This window comes from Paramormyrops kingsleyae, chromosome 7 (genome assembly GCF_048594095.1).
Source record: "Paramormyrops kingsleyae isolate MSU_618 chromosome 7, PKINGS_0.4, whole genome shotgun sequence".
Lineage (NCBI taxonomy): Eukaryota > Metazoa > Chordata > Actinopteri > Osteoglossiformes > Mormyridae > Paramormyrops > Paramormyrops kingsleyae.
The window spans coordinates 19,875,901-19,890,191 of NC_132803.1; the positions used below are offsets into that span (position 1 = coordinate 19,875,901).

The 14,291-nt window shown below is 39.9% G+C and overlaps 1 protein-coding gene across 1 annotated transcript; it reads right to left on the reverse strand.

The window, feature by feature from the left end:
• Nucleotides 1–243: 243 nt before the first annotated feature.
• On the reverse strand, nt 244–2,508 carry LOC111833440 (C-X-C motif chemokine 11-1-like). The gene is made up of 4 exons (XM_072714465.1): nt 1,284–2,508; nt 991–1,117; nt 788–880; nt 244–579 (listed from the first exon to the last, which is right to left on the reverse strand). Exons 1-4 carry the CDS (start codon nt 1,501–1,503, stop codon nt 555–557), a joined length of 465 nt encoding a protein of 154 aa, XP_072570566.1. The 5' UTR covers nt 1,504–2,508; the 3' UTR covers nt 244–554.
• Between the last annotated feature and the right edge of the window lie 11,783 nt (nt 2,509–14,291).

The following is a 14,291-nucleotide window of genomic DNA, read 5'->3' on the forward strand; positions in this document are numbered from 1 at the left end:
CCACCTCTCCCAGATTGAAAATTGTACTGACAGCATTCCTGCCCCCGGCCTGATCAGTAAGTTTTACCACTGATTAGCATACATAGTACATTGCTGATGCTCAATGTCCAGGTCCAGGTTAATTGCTTATATTCTCCACTGTTCTACACTGAAGCCAGGAGCTTATTGTATTCATAGTCTTAATGTCATCCATCTGACTCAATGGCAAATTCGCGATGTAAAAAAGGGAAAAGAGCATTAAGGTAAATAGTAAATACACTTTATTCAAACATTTGAATGAACTATTACAATGTGAAACTGCACAATAAATTTATCAACACAAAGAATCCATCATTTGAAAGAAATACAAGTAAAAAACAGAAATGCAAAAATAACGGAATTTTCCAAGTTAGTGTAAAAAGGTTAACAGTTTTAGCTTTCTCGTCCAGTAAGACGTAAAAAGTATTTTTTCTTTGTTTTAAAAGTGTTTAACGTCCATTAATGCCCATTTATTTTTGTTTTCAAGAAGTGCATTTGAACAAATTCAGTGGTTCAGTGTAGGAGATGCTTGGTCGTTATGCTCCAGTTCTCTTCAAGCTCCTGAAACATAATGAATATATTTGAAGTTCTTGCAGTACATTCCAGTCCTTATGCAAAGTATGTGATTATTTAAACAATACAGATACTTAAGTTCTTTGAAATGACCATTTACATAGCAAGGCCTACAAAAATAACCTTTAAAAAGAAAAGCAAAATCTGCAAAAAGCAGGAAAGAATTACTACTGTATTTGAGCACTGTAATTGATACCTTTTTTGCCTTTGGGAGTTTTTGATGAAATTTTTAGCGAATTTGGACTCTGGATTCAAACACTTCCTTTCCTCTCCATTCTTCATTGTGACACTAAAGAGAGGAACACATGAATGGAAACGAGGATTTAAATACATGCAATTTTTAAACAAGCACTTTAGCTTGTTTAAGGGAAGCTTTAAGGGAAGCTTTATAATCCTTACATGATCTCCATTTTCTGGCATGAAAAACTCGGTGAATGCACTTCAATCTTCTCAATGTTTGCTGGCTTAATAAAGTTCACTCCATCATCGATGCACAGACACCGGCCATTGGAAACAATTGCCATGCCTAGGGAAAGCAAAATGGGGGGAAAATGTCTAATCAATCCTTTTAAATTAACAATAATTTGTCTTGTATAGTTCTCCCCATAATCACAATAAAGTACATCATACACATATATGTAAACTAAATATTGTAAGCAGTGAATATTCTTGTAATATTATAAATTCTTTACCTTCAACGTGTGAGAGAAGCACACAGGCAATCAGGATGACAGCAGGCGACTTCATGATTTCTCTGTCAAGGTCAGCAATGTAGGCTGAGTGACAATGTTCTGAATGAATGTTTGATTCTGAGATATTTATTTTGTACTTGGTGGGAGGAGCATGTGTGAACAGCCATGAGCTTCCGCAGTGAGGGACTTTTCCCTTAGATAACGCTGCAGATTCGATCATTATATAGGTTCCCCTTTCTTGGAAATACTGTCTATAGCAGGGGTCACCAACATGGTGCCTGCGGGCACCAAGATGCCCCCAAAGACCACATGAGTCGCCCGCGGACCTGTTCTAAAAATAGCACAACTCACCAGTGAGCAGCGTCTAAAATTTAATTTTATCCTGTTGCAATTCTTCTTTAATCACATTTGCATTTACATAGATTTGAAAATGACAATATCTAAAAAAAAAAGCATTTAAAACGTTTATTATACATGAAGCTTAGATAAGTTTAGGAGGGCGTTTCAAACTGGTAGCCCTTCGTATAGCTCAGTACCCGTGAAGTAGCTCTCAGTTTCAAAATGCTTGGTGACCCCTGTTCTATAGCAATAAGAGAAAGTTATTATTATCTCTGTCTGTATATCTTACATGGCCATCAGAATTCCTCTCAACCTTAAAAATCACCTCAAGACCCTCTTCCAGTGACAGCTGCATTACTAGATCAATGTGAGTTCATTGTTAACATTTCTCTGGGAATATTTATGACTTTCTCTGTAATTGGGTTATACTGTGCTAGAAACAAAGCAAGTGTAAATGCAATACCATATTGAAGACACTATGTTCCTTATATATCATGAAGATATTTTTATACAGTTGTACATAAAAATTATACCACAATGGGAAAATCCCTACAAGTAACAAAACTTATAGGGAAAAAAGTTACAAAACATGGATAGACTTCAAACATAAAAAAATCAAATTTTAGTGTTATAAATATCATATTTCCAATGTATTTTGTTAATAATTTTATTTTACATGCTAGTACAATTTTTAATACGATAAAAAAACATAAATCATACAAATCTAAAACTGCAGAAATTTCTTCAGTTACATAGATTCTATGTCTAATTATTATGATTACTACCATGAATGATGTTATCTATTCATTTGCCATTATGATATTACATTTGAAGCGTTCTTTAATGACTAACTTCTGTTATTCACGGCACTTTCACTTGGCTCCTGGGTTTCTAAGCCTACATTTTCTTCACGCTCCTGAAACACACACACACACACGCACACACACATGCACACCCACACACACAAACACAAACGTTATTGTATAATTTCAAGTTTTTAAATCTTTTTGTCTCTCATTTTGTTAAATAAGAACCATTCACAGTACATGATATCAAAATAGATATTATGAGTTTTAAAAAAAAATAAAATTTTATACATTAGGGCAATACCACTAATGTATCTGGGCAGCTTACCTGTTCTTCATCTTTGAATGTTCGAGGAATTTTTTCGCAAACTTTGTTTCTGCATTCAAACACTTTTTAAACCCACCATTTTTCATTGTAACACTAAAAAAAGGAAATGTGAGTAGATAATAGTAGACTCAATAATAAATTATAAATGCAAGCATAAAAAAACACAGATTTTGAAACATCTTACATGATCTCCATTTTCTGACAAAATGAACTGGGTCTATGGAGCACAATCTTTGCAATGTTCCTTGGTTTAATGAAGTTCACTTCAGCATTGCTGCACAGACACGTGCTTTTGGGCACAATCATCATGCCTATAAAAAGTGCAAAAAAATAAATCACAAAATCGCTTACCATAAAAGCCTTATTAGATGTCATTAGACTTGCATTCTGCAAACATTTTAAGCAAGTAAACAAAGGCACAGTCAACAGCATATCCGTCAGTATGCACTGCCAGTAGTTATAAATAATCCTTTACATCCTGTAGAACACCTATGAATAAAACGTAACCATAGATTTATAGTAAATACTACCTTCATTGTATTCAACCAGGAGACATACAAGCAGAATGAAAACAAATAACTTCATTGCTTTTACAGTGATGGGAAAAGAGCCAATCAGCTTGAGTGAGATTGCTATGGATATTTGATTGGTGCCAGTTATATTTATACTGTTGAATGGGGTGAGAGGGTGGGACAAGTGAGACTGGCCTCTTTGAGTCCTAAAAGTGACCATTTAGCTCTCTATTATTTGGTTTTCTGAGAAACATTATCTTTCATAGGGAGAAAAATGCTGAGAGAAGAGCAAAGTTACATCACGGACCAAGGTGGATTTGGGGCGATGGCGAGGCATGATGCATGCTGAACAGAAATGTGGACAACCCACTTGCGGCTCGCAGGAACAGAAGGGGTTTATTGAGCAGAACAGAAAATGCTACAAACAAAGAGGGGTCTGAACTAAAAGGGATAAGCAAAGATTAACAGAAGTAACAGAACATCCAAACTTCATACATACATCTAACAGCAAACAGCAAAACAACAACAATGAACCACTGGGGAACTGAAGTCAGGCAGGAACTTAAATACTGAGGGGAAACAAGACTAACAAAGGGTGGATGAGCTGACCCTGACAAGTTATTTTAATTCACCAATGAATTTAACTCATTGGAAGGCACTTGTGTCACACCTCTGGGACCAGGGTTTGAGTCTCCCCTATGGTTCCATGTATGTGGAGTTTGCATGTTCTTCCTATATCGTCGTGGGTTTCTGCTGGGTACTCTGGTTCCCCCCACATGCGCATGCTGAGATCAATTGGAGTTGCCAAACCACCCATAGGTGAGAATGATGTGTGAGTGTCCCCTGTGTTGGGTTGGTGCCCCATTCTGGGTTGTTCCCTGCATGCACCTATAGCCTACAGGATGAACAATACGCGCTGTGTAATTGCTACTGCTGTTTGCCACTATTCTTTTGGGTAACTCAGTTATACCTGTTTGGCATAATATATTCAGATACAGCTCTGAAAAAATTTAAGAGACAACTCTATATTTTTAAAAAAATCTGCATTCTTAAATCCAAAGGCTCAAAGTTTCTAAGACAACAAGGTGAAGCAGGAGACACTGGCAATGACCAAAAACTAGCCAGGCAGAGGGCAGAAGCGACGTTCTAATGCCAGAGATGAACGTCCAGCGATGCCTCATAAATCACAGGATGACCACAAGTGACCTTCAAAAAGAATGGGAAACATTAAGTGGCATGAAGTGCACTGCTAGGACTATTCACAACACGCTCTCAAGATTGAAGGACCTATAAAGAAACAAAGAAGCCCTTCATCAATGAGTAGCAGGGAAGACAAGCTGGAGTTTGCAAAAAAATGTATATTTTACACAGGCGTTTACCAAGAAATTGAATAATGAGTGAATATTTTGCTGCCATCTCTTAATATTTTCCAGAGCTGTATGTATATATACACACACGCAACAATAACAACAGCAGCCTCAGCACAATAAGATAGATAGATAGATAGACAGACAGACAGACAGATAGACAGATAGACAGATAGATAGATAGATAGATCCAATTACGGATGTGGGTGTTCAGCCCTACATTTTAGAGCTTGATGGTGAGCTTTGAGGGCATAACATGAATACTGCATGCAAACCAAAGAACAACTAAGATGGAAAACAATACTTACTCCATATTTTTCTAAAGAAGGTAAGGACCTCTGGGGGGTCCAGGATCACCTGGTTGCCTGGCACCCACCGCCAGAGAGGAAACAGTGGTATTTGTTGTGTAATACTGTAGTATCTCCTGTTATGCCATTAGCAGGCAATCACACCTGTAAGTCGGCTCCCTTTTCGTTCTCACAGAAAAAAGCTCTTCGGCCGCCACTAACCAGTATGTCTGCTGGTGTTCATGGCGTGACTTCATTTGACCTACAATAACCTGTTTCATTTAAGGATATCAAAATGATTTCCATAAGTGAATCTACAGACAATGCAGTTTTTGTTTTGCCAGGCTAGTTTTTTCAGAGCGAGAATCAAAAGTGAAACTGAAATGAAACGGACATAAAACAATAAGTCATTTTTATCCATATCAGATGTCCCTGCACAATATTCACAGATGGCAATTATGTTAAGGTTCCATTATGTTACAAGTACGTGACACAGCTCACTATCTGGCACCAGGTGGAAAAACATTTTCTTTTTTTACTTTATGAACAGTAATAACCATGTAATATTAATAAATGGATATTTTTCTTATATTCTGTTCATTAAGTATTGTGTAGTGGCCAGTATAGATTCTCCAGAGCACTCGAGAGATAGAAAGAACATGTAGATACTAAAAGCATTATTCAGATTATTCAATACCAGCTGAAGTACATGTGGAAAATGCTGATGGTGAGTAAACTGTAGTATATTTTGCCTGATGTTTCACTACTTTAGCCAGTCCTGTACATAAGGGGTAAGATGCATTTTATCAGGAGAAAATCGATAGCAAGTTAGTACATGGTGTGGCCACTAGTGCCTCCAGACTATTGTGATTACGCCACTTTGACTTTGGATATGGAAGTCCCCTTGCAACTGAAACCATTAAGGAAACTCCCTCCACCAGGCTAAAAGTGGAGCAATATGAATAAATCTCATGAAGAAGCAGTGATTTACCGGAATGGCTCTTTACTGCAACATACAATGTCAGTAAAATAAATTTTAAAACCCAACCCACTCTAGTGGTTGCTAACTTAGGGCTGTACAATATGCACCAGCACAGAAAAGCGCAAAAAATACCTCTTAGTGACAGCAAGCGTTCCATATCACCCTTACAGCCATATACCAGTACCAGATCTTAACTTACAACTGCCTGGAAAAGTAAAACTGTTTAGTATGCTTAAACAAAATAATTTCCTAATACAAAATGTTTTTTTTCTAAAATGCTGCCAGAAAGTTACCTGGCCCCAAGACTTATATTTCGTCATGCTTTCTATTGAGTGTTTATGTGCTTTCATGTAATCAATGAATCAAAATGCTCAGTTATGTTAGTCGCTCAAGGTACACTACCATCTTCTCCACACTAAAAAGCACACTATTGTACCTTTATAGCAATGTACTCAGAGTGACACATGGGACAGCAGAAGAAGCAAAATGGACACTACCAGTCAAAAGCTTTTGCACACACTGAGATTTTCTACATTTGCGTGTTACTCACTTAACGTTTACTAAAAACAGACGCAATATTTTTTGCTAACAAGTACATTTACAGCATGTTCACCACTTGAGTACCTTTATTAGCAAGAAAATGTCATATCTTTGATTCACCACAGTAACTTCCACTAGCAGTTATAACAGCAGAGAACATTTGATGCATTCTTTCTACAAGGGACATTAAATACTGCTCTGTTTCATGGGATGAAACAGTTAACTAGTGCATTTAAAGTTAAATGACAGTATAGAATTTGACTCTGCCATCACCACACAACCATTTAATAGGATGTCAGACATGCACTGTTACATACTCTTTCCATGTTATAAAGAAAACTTGTTTTATTTGACTTATATTTTCATTTATAGATGTTCACTCAACTTTACAATGCTTAACAATGACAAAAAATCTGCAGTTTATGAAATAAATGGAAAAGTGGCAAAAGCCTGTGGTGTGCAAAAACTGGTAATGTGCCATAGTTTATTTACAAAGACTTTATCTTCTATGAAAGTTTAAGATGGGAATTACCAAGAATATCAATCGAGAGGTTTTGAACAAAGTGTCAATTCATTTCAAGCTATGCACATTCTTTTCATCCAGCAGAATTTTGGAGAACAATTGCACTGTTTAATACAGGAAATGTCAGTTGTCAAATGATTATAATGTGGAAATATCATGCTCCTATTCACTATATCACTCCTCCCACGCCCGGGTTTTTGCTTGTGCGACCGGTACCCGTCAGCTGCCTCCGGAGACCCCCGGGCTAATAATTCCCGGTAAGCCTCCTTCTTCAGCTTGACAGCCCCCCTCACCTCTGGTGTCCACCATCGGGTACGGGGATTACCACCACGACTGGCACTTACCACCCTGCAGCCACAGCTCCGTACGGCCGCTTCCACAATGGAGATCAGTTGACAGCTCTGCCCCTCTCTTTACCCGAGTGTCCAAGACGGAAGGCCGCAGATCAGATGATACGATTATGAAATCGATCATCAACCTGTAACCCCGGGCATGTTCGTACCATGTCCACTTATGGACACCCTTATGCTCGAACATGGTGTTCGTTATGGACAAACCATGCATTGCACAGAAGTCCAATAACGGAACATCACTCGGGTTCAGATCATGGAGGCCGTTCCTCCCCCTTCCAGGTCACACTGTCATTGCCTACATGAGCATTGAAGTCCCCCAGCAAAATGATGGAATCCCCTTGTGGCGCCCTAACCAGCACACCACTAGGGGAATCCAAGAAGGCCGGGTACTCTGAACTGACATTCGGCACATAAGCTCAGATGACAGTCAGAGACCTATCCCCGACCCGAAGGCACAGGGAAACAGCCCTCTCGTTCACCGGGGTAAACTCCGTTATTAATGCACCGAGCTGTGGGGCCACCAGTAGCTCCACCCCAGCCCGGCGTCGCTCACCCACCGCAACTCCAGAAGAAAAGAGCGTCCAGCCCCTCTCCAGGAGATTGGTTCCAGAACCCAAGCTATGCGCTGAGGTGAGCCCGACTATATCTATTCGATATCTCTCAACCTCACGCACAAGCTCAGGCTCCTTCCCCACCAGAGAGGTGACATTCCTTGTCCCGAAAGCCAGTTTTGTCAGCCGGGGATCGGACCGCCAGGGCTCCCTTGGCCGCCACCCGATCCACAATGCACCGAACCACTGACATTCCCCTTGCGGGTGGTGGGCCCACTTGGGGACAGTCCCGCGTGCCTCTTTCGGGCTATGCCCGGCCGGGTACCACGGGCCAAGGCCCGGCCACCAGGCGCTCGCCAACGGGCCCCTCCCCCAGGCCTGGCTCCGGGCGAGGGAAACGGGACTTCGTTAGAATACCTTAACATAGGGTTCTTTTGGATTGCTCTTTGTCTGGCCCCTCCTCTGGGACCTTTTTGCCTTGGGAGACCCTACCAGGGGCTATTGCCTCCGACAACATAGCCCCCAGGGTCACTGAGGCATGCAACCCAAGGAGGGGAGGAAATTATTTATTGGCAAGAACTAATTATTATTATTATTGTTATTATTATTATTAACAATAATAATGATAATAATAGTCATAATAGGGGCGGCATGGTGGTGCAGTGGTTAGCACTGTTGCCTCGCCCCTCTGGGACCTGGGTTCGAGTCTCCATCTGGGTCACATGTGTATGTGTATGTGTATGTGTATGTGGAGTTTGTATGTTTTCCCCATGTCATCGTGGGGTTTCCTCCGGGTACTCCAGTTTCCCCCCACATTCCAAAGACATGGCAAGGCTTATTGGAGTTGCTAAATTGCCCTTAGGTGTGCATGTGTGAGTGAATGGTGTGTGAGTGTGCCCTGCGATGGGCTGGCCCCCCAGCCAGGGTTGTTCCCTGCCTCATGCCCATTGCTTCCAGGATAGGCTCCAGACCCCCCACGACCCAGTAGAATAAGTGGGTTGAACAATGGATGGATGGATGGATAGTTATAATAATAATAATAATAATATACAACATAGATATTAAGAATATATACAACAAAAAGATCTGGATGGCATGACAAGAAATTAAAAAGTATTTTGTTGAATATACTAATACAACAGTCATATAGTGTGCGTTCCATGAGATGTGATTTTGTTGCAATATAGTTAAAGGAAATGATTTATTCGCTAGAATTAATTAATTATTATTATTATTATTATTATCTACTTCTCATTGTTCAGTCATGGAGGCTGACTTCCTTTATGTTGGGCAGCCATCAGTCATTTGGAAGACTGCTGGCAGTGATTGCTGTGGTGATCTTGCCTGAGTGCAACTATTGAAAATGCTCTGATTTTATAAGTGGTCTTATAGCCCTTTTTTTGATAGGTGTATGTTTTTGCATTTGTAATTTTCTGTTTAGTGAACATATTTTCCTTCTGTCTCCCGACACTGGAATTTTTAGGAATTAAGTCTCCATCACCAGAACCTTGATTTGCCTTGTAGCCATCCCTCAAAATCATAGAGCAATCCATATGAGGACAAAATGAACATCATAAATATCTCCACCTTAAACATCGCTCTTCATCTGGGTTTCTTAGCTCCAAATCACTGTAATTATGAAAAACAATTCTACTGATGATTGTATAAAAACGGACAACAAAGACTGTAAAACACTAGACCTGCGTTTTTTGAGCAAAGTCGAACAAAATGTCAAGTAATATTGAAAGAATGTTAATGTGTGAAACTGTAACATGTTTTGCATAAAGATAAATATTAATCCATTGTCAAAACAGTCTGACATATAGATCATTCTATTGCATCTACCATTTGAAACAATAATAATAATTATACAATAGTATAAGTGACTGGCTCAGTGAGAATCTGCGTCTGGTTGTATGAGTTTCTTCTCGCAGTCCAAAGACTAGTTAGGTGAATCAGCATCTCTAAATTGTCCACAGTGGACTGACATCCTGTACAACATTTCCCTGCCTTGTGCCCTGTGTTGCCTCACTAAACTCCAGTACCTCTGAAACCCTGCACTGGCTAATTTGTTGAAAGATGGCTATACCAGAAATTCTCAACCTAGTCCTTAGGAACTGACAAACAGTTAACTACCGGCAGTTGGGAGGAATCAAAAATGTGAACGGTTGGGGGTCCTCAAGGACCAGGTTGAGAGACACTGGGCTACATGCCTCACAATTGGACCACTGTGCAAGTTATCACATCACATTCCTCACATTACAGACACAACCATTCAGAGAATATAAATGAAATCATTAACTGCACCATGAATCCCGCTTTTCAAACAGATTGTATCAAAAACAGACATTTAGTTTAAGATGTCCACTAAATAATTGATTGTGTAAATAAAAAAAAGTTGTTTTATCAGTTGATGCTAAGAAAAATTGTAATAATAATCTAAATGAATCAAATAAATCGCTCTTTAATTCCCAGACAGCATATTCACCAATAATTTTGTTTCAAAATAGCCTTATCTATTTTTCCTGTATTTGGTAAACCACTTGTTGCTGCTGGTCATTAATACTCAAATTTAAAATGAACAAACAAAAACATCTATATAAATGTATTAATACTGTAATTGCAGTAAAGAATAGCTATACAAATCAACTTCATTGTTTCTAAGCAGATCAAAATATAATAGAGGCTTCAAGTTCAAGCCATAACATTCCAGAATGCGTTCGGTTTTTGACAGACCTCCTAAAAATTTTAACTAACTTCTTAATTATAATAGCCTATTTTCCACCTCCTAATAGCTGATTCTGTTAGCAAATAACATGATATATAAAAAAATTCCTACAAAGACAAAAGCATCTCCAAACTGGAATCATTCCCTTTAAACACTAGACCTGTTTGATAGCTACAGTATCTGCTGTATACCGCTGTCTGTTCTATTCATTACTATTTCTGACGAAACAAGTGTGATGTAAGGTTGGGTGTATGAGTCGGGAGATACATGAGTCTGCAATGGTTGGCCATAAACATAAACAGACTAGAAAAGGGGAATAAGAAGCATTTCAAAGAACAGACAGTGGCACTTTACTCTGTAGATGAAAATCAGCATGATGAAATGAAGAAGCAGTGTGAAAAAGGATACCAAAGTGCTTTGTTATAAACTTGTAAAGACCGTGTCAGGGTACCAAGAGATTAGAAGAAATGACGTAGATTCTGGCCTAGCCACAGAACAGTGTACACTTTGTTGGCATAGCCTACATGTGCTTTGTCGATGCGCCCTAGGGCATACTGTGGGATATTCTATACAAAAATGGGGTACTGGGGTTCTGGAACAATTTGGACCCTGTATGAATGTCGTAAAAGTTGTGCCTGCATCCTCTGAACGAAATCAACGTAGTTTAGAGTAGCAGTTGGCGTCTGGCGAGGAGTGTGTCAGGGTCAGCATACGTCCGCCCCTACCCTTCGGGTCTCGAGCTTCTCAGACTGCTGCATGGCTCAGGGGGTTGACTGTGCCACAGAGGCTGTTAACCTACAGCGAAAGTCTCACCAGTTTTGTTTATTAATTTTTGTTTTTGGGCACTTTTCCACCACACCAAGTATGCTACTTTCGGTACTTTCGCTTTTCCATTGACTTCTGGTGGAGTACCAGTACCAAAAGTTCTAGTACCGAAAGTGCCAAACCAGCTGGGGTACTTCTTTGGTACTTCAGTACTTTGGGGTGGGACTTGAAATGGCTTCTTTGTCGACTGGTAATCCAAATAGCCTGTTGCTGAAACACAATACAAGTGCCACCTTGAAAACAGTTGCAAACTTAGAAAATAATGATAAACAAAGTAAAAAACAAAAAAATGCGATTTGACCATAAGAACATATATAACAAAAAGATCTGGATGGCATAACAAGAAATTAAAAAGTATTTTGTTGAATATACTAATATAGTAGGCATATAGTGTGCGTTCCATGAGATGTGATTTTGTTGCAACAATTATTAGGGTATTTATAAAACAAGTTTATAAGTTTCTCACAAACCCGTCTTCGAATGATTTAAACGGCATGATGAAAATGATTACGATTGTCTCGGATAACGCATGCTGTGCTCATGCAAAAGCAGCAGAGGTAAAGCTTAAACTGATTTTTACACATATACTGTACAGTAAGAATCTGTAAAAGGAATAATAATTAAAACTGCAAAGCTTAAGTTTTCTTTCTCTATGACAGAGTAGCAGAGTTTAGTTTCTAGGTCTGCTCCTTTGCTTATTCCTTAATTTTTTTTAGTTAATTCCTTATTTTTCCCTGTTTTCTGGCCCCTTGTAGTTTGTTTGCTTTGATATATTTTCCCCGGTGTGTTTTTAGTTATTTTATAAACCCCTGTTGTCACCTGAGCCGTCAGTGGATTGTCACCCTAATTTCCGCCTTCACCACGCCATGCTGTGTCTGTGACAGGGGTGCATCTTGTCTCCGCTCCTGTTTATGATTTCAGAGTTTGAATTTAGTGAAGGAGCTCCTTTGTATCATGCATGAATGGTACAGGGCCAGGGAACATCAGACTGATAGATAAATCTATTCGGCCGGTGCAGTTTTGTGGACAGTGAGCACACCTGTGGAGGTGAAGAGTAAACAGATGAGGACAGGCAAAAAATGTTCACATTGCGATATTTTAAGTTTCTGTTATATTTAGGAGATGGTGATGTTTTTGGGATAACCTGTAGGTCAGCTGTTCAAATCCAGGTCTGAGGACTTCAGCCAATCAGTCCTCTAATTAGTAATCTAATTAGTGAGTTGCAGTGAAACCCGCATACACAGCGGCCCTTTGCAGATAAGATTGGCCACCCCTGCCCTATGGTTTGGGGACACTTCAGAATCCCTCAGAGTAAAGGTTCGTCTTGTGAAAAGAAGGGTCTGATCAGACCTCTTTTGAGTGCTACCACTGCAGCCCTCTCCAGAAACAGTGTGAAGATGAGAAGTGGATGGATATGCATATGTAATAGCATAAAGCAAATGTAAAATATTAAAATAAAATAAACAGCACAGATAGAAGATGAAAGTAAAATAACTAAGACTTCTCTCCTTCTCTCTCTCTGCCTGTTCCTCTCCTGCCCTACAGGGGGGGCTATGACGTCAGGAGGCCCTTTTTCCTGGGAGGTTATAAAGGTCAGCAAGAGGAGAGAGGAGAGATATTTTTGTGCTGGACTTTTTGTTATGTTATGTGTGCTATTGTGGTATTTTTCTGTTGTGATACTCTTTTTTTTTGTTTGTGTGGTTGATTGTGTTTGTCTACCACTGCTGGAAGGGGGTAAGCGCCATTTTCTTTGTATGCCTCCTTTGTACCTGTTTCGGCGTAGTCAGAGAGATGGGGTAGCTGTAAGTGTTTTTCTTTTCTTCCTTTTGGTGGGTAGAAGTGTGTGTTGGGTGGAGGTAGTTTGGGGAATCTATTTATTTTGGCCGGCTTGCCCCTGGAGAGATGGCATGACCATTTTGTATTATATATCTGTTGTATGTTAGGTATGTGGTAGGCACTTAAAGTGTGAGGTGTTTTCTGTATGAACCCGGTGTGGTTTGTTACATATCCTATCCTGGAGGCGTAAAAACCACCTGCAGCTCTGACTACAGTAATCCACCTGAAGCTAAGTAGGTTTAGGCCTGGCTAGTACTTGGAGGGGAGACCAACTAGGAAAGCAGTGTTGCTGCTGGAAGAGGTGTTGCTGTGGCCAAGAGGTTAGTCTATCCTGTGCTCTGTGTGGATCCCAGTGCCCCAGTGCAGTGATGGGGACAGTGTGCTGTAATAAATGGTGCCGCCCTTCAGATGAGGTGTGAAACCGAGGTCCTGACTCTCTGAGGTCATAAAGGATCCTTGCGTATCCTTCAAAAGAGTAGGGGTGGTACCCCAATGCCCTGGCTAAATTGCCCACTGTGGCCCTTCTAAATCTGGCTGCCTAATAATCTCCTATATCTAACTGGTGAATTCCCTCCTGCCCCTTCACCACCTTAGCTACTGTGCGGTGAGCGTACCGGTGCGGAACAGCTGCTGTCTCATCATCCAAGTGGGGGCTACACAGTGGTGGTGGTAGAAGTGGCTCCCCATTGCGTCTGTGAAGCGCTTTGGGTGTATTGAAAAAGCCATGTATTTCTGCTATATATTTTATATTAATATTTATATTAACTGTATGCTGTAACATAAGCATATCCATCCACTCTCATATCTTCTCATTCAGTATGAGCAGAGGCACCCAGGATCCTGTGTGAGGAGACCATGCAGAGAACATCCTGAATGGCAAAGCAGTTTAACAAAGAGCACACACTAAAATAATATGCAATTTAGAGAAACAAATTCACTCAACTACATGTGTTGAGACTGGAGGAGAAAACCAGAATATCTGGAGAACCCACTCAAAGAAAACTTTTTTTTTTTGCAGGATTAAATTTGTA

Excerpts from the sequence above, each read along its gene's own strand:
- LOC111833440 (XM_072714465.1), bottom strand. The coding sequence starts at position 1,503 with ATGATCGAATCTGCAGCGTTATCTAAGGGAAAAGTCCCTCACTGCGGA. Across the intron at positions 1,118-1,283 it reads GCTTCTCTCACACGTTGAAG|GCATGGCAATTGTTTCCAAT; the intron begins GTAAAGAATTTA and ends TGCTTTCCCTAG. Across the intron at positions 881-990 it reads TGCCAGAAAATGGAGATCAT|TGTCACAATGAAGAATGGAG; the intron begins GTAAGGATTATA and ends TCCTCTCTTTAG.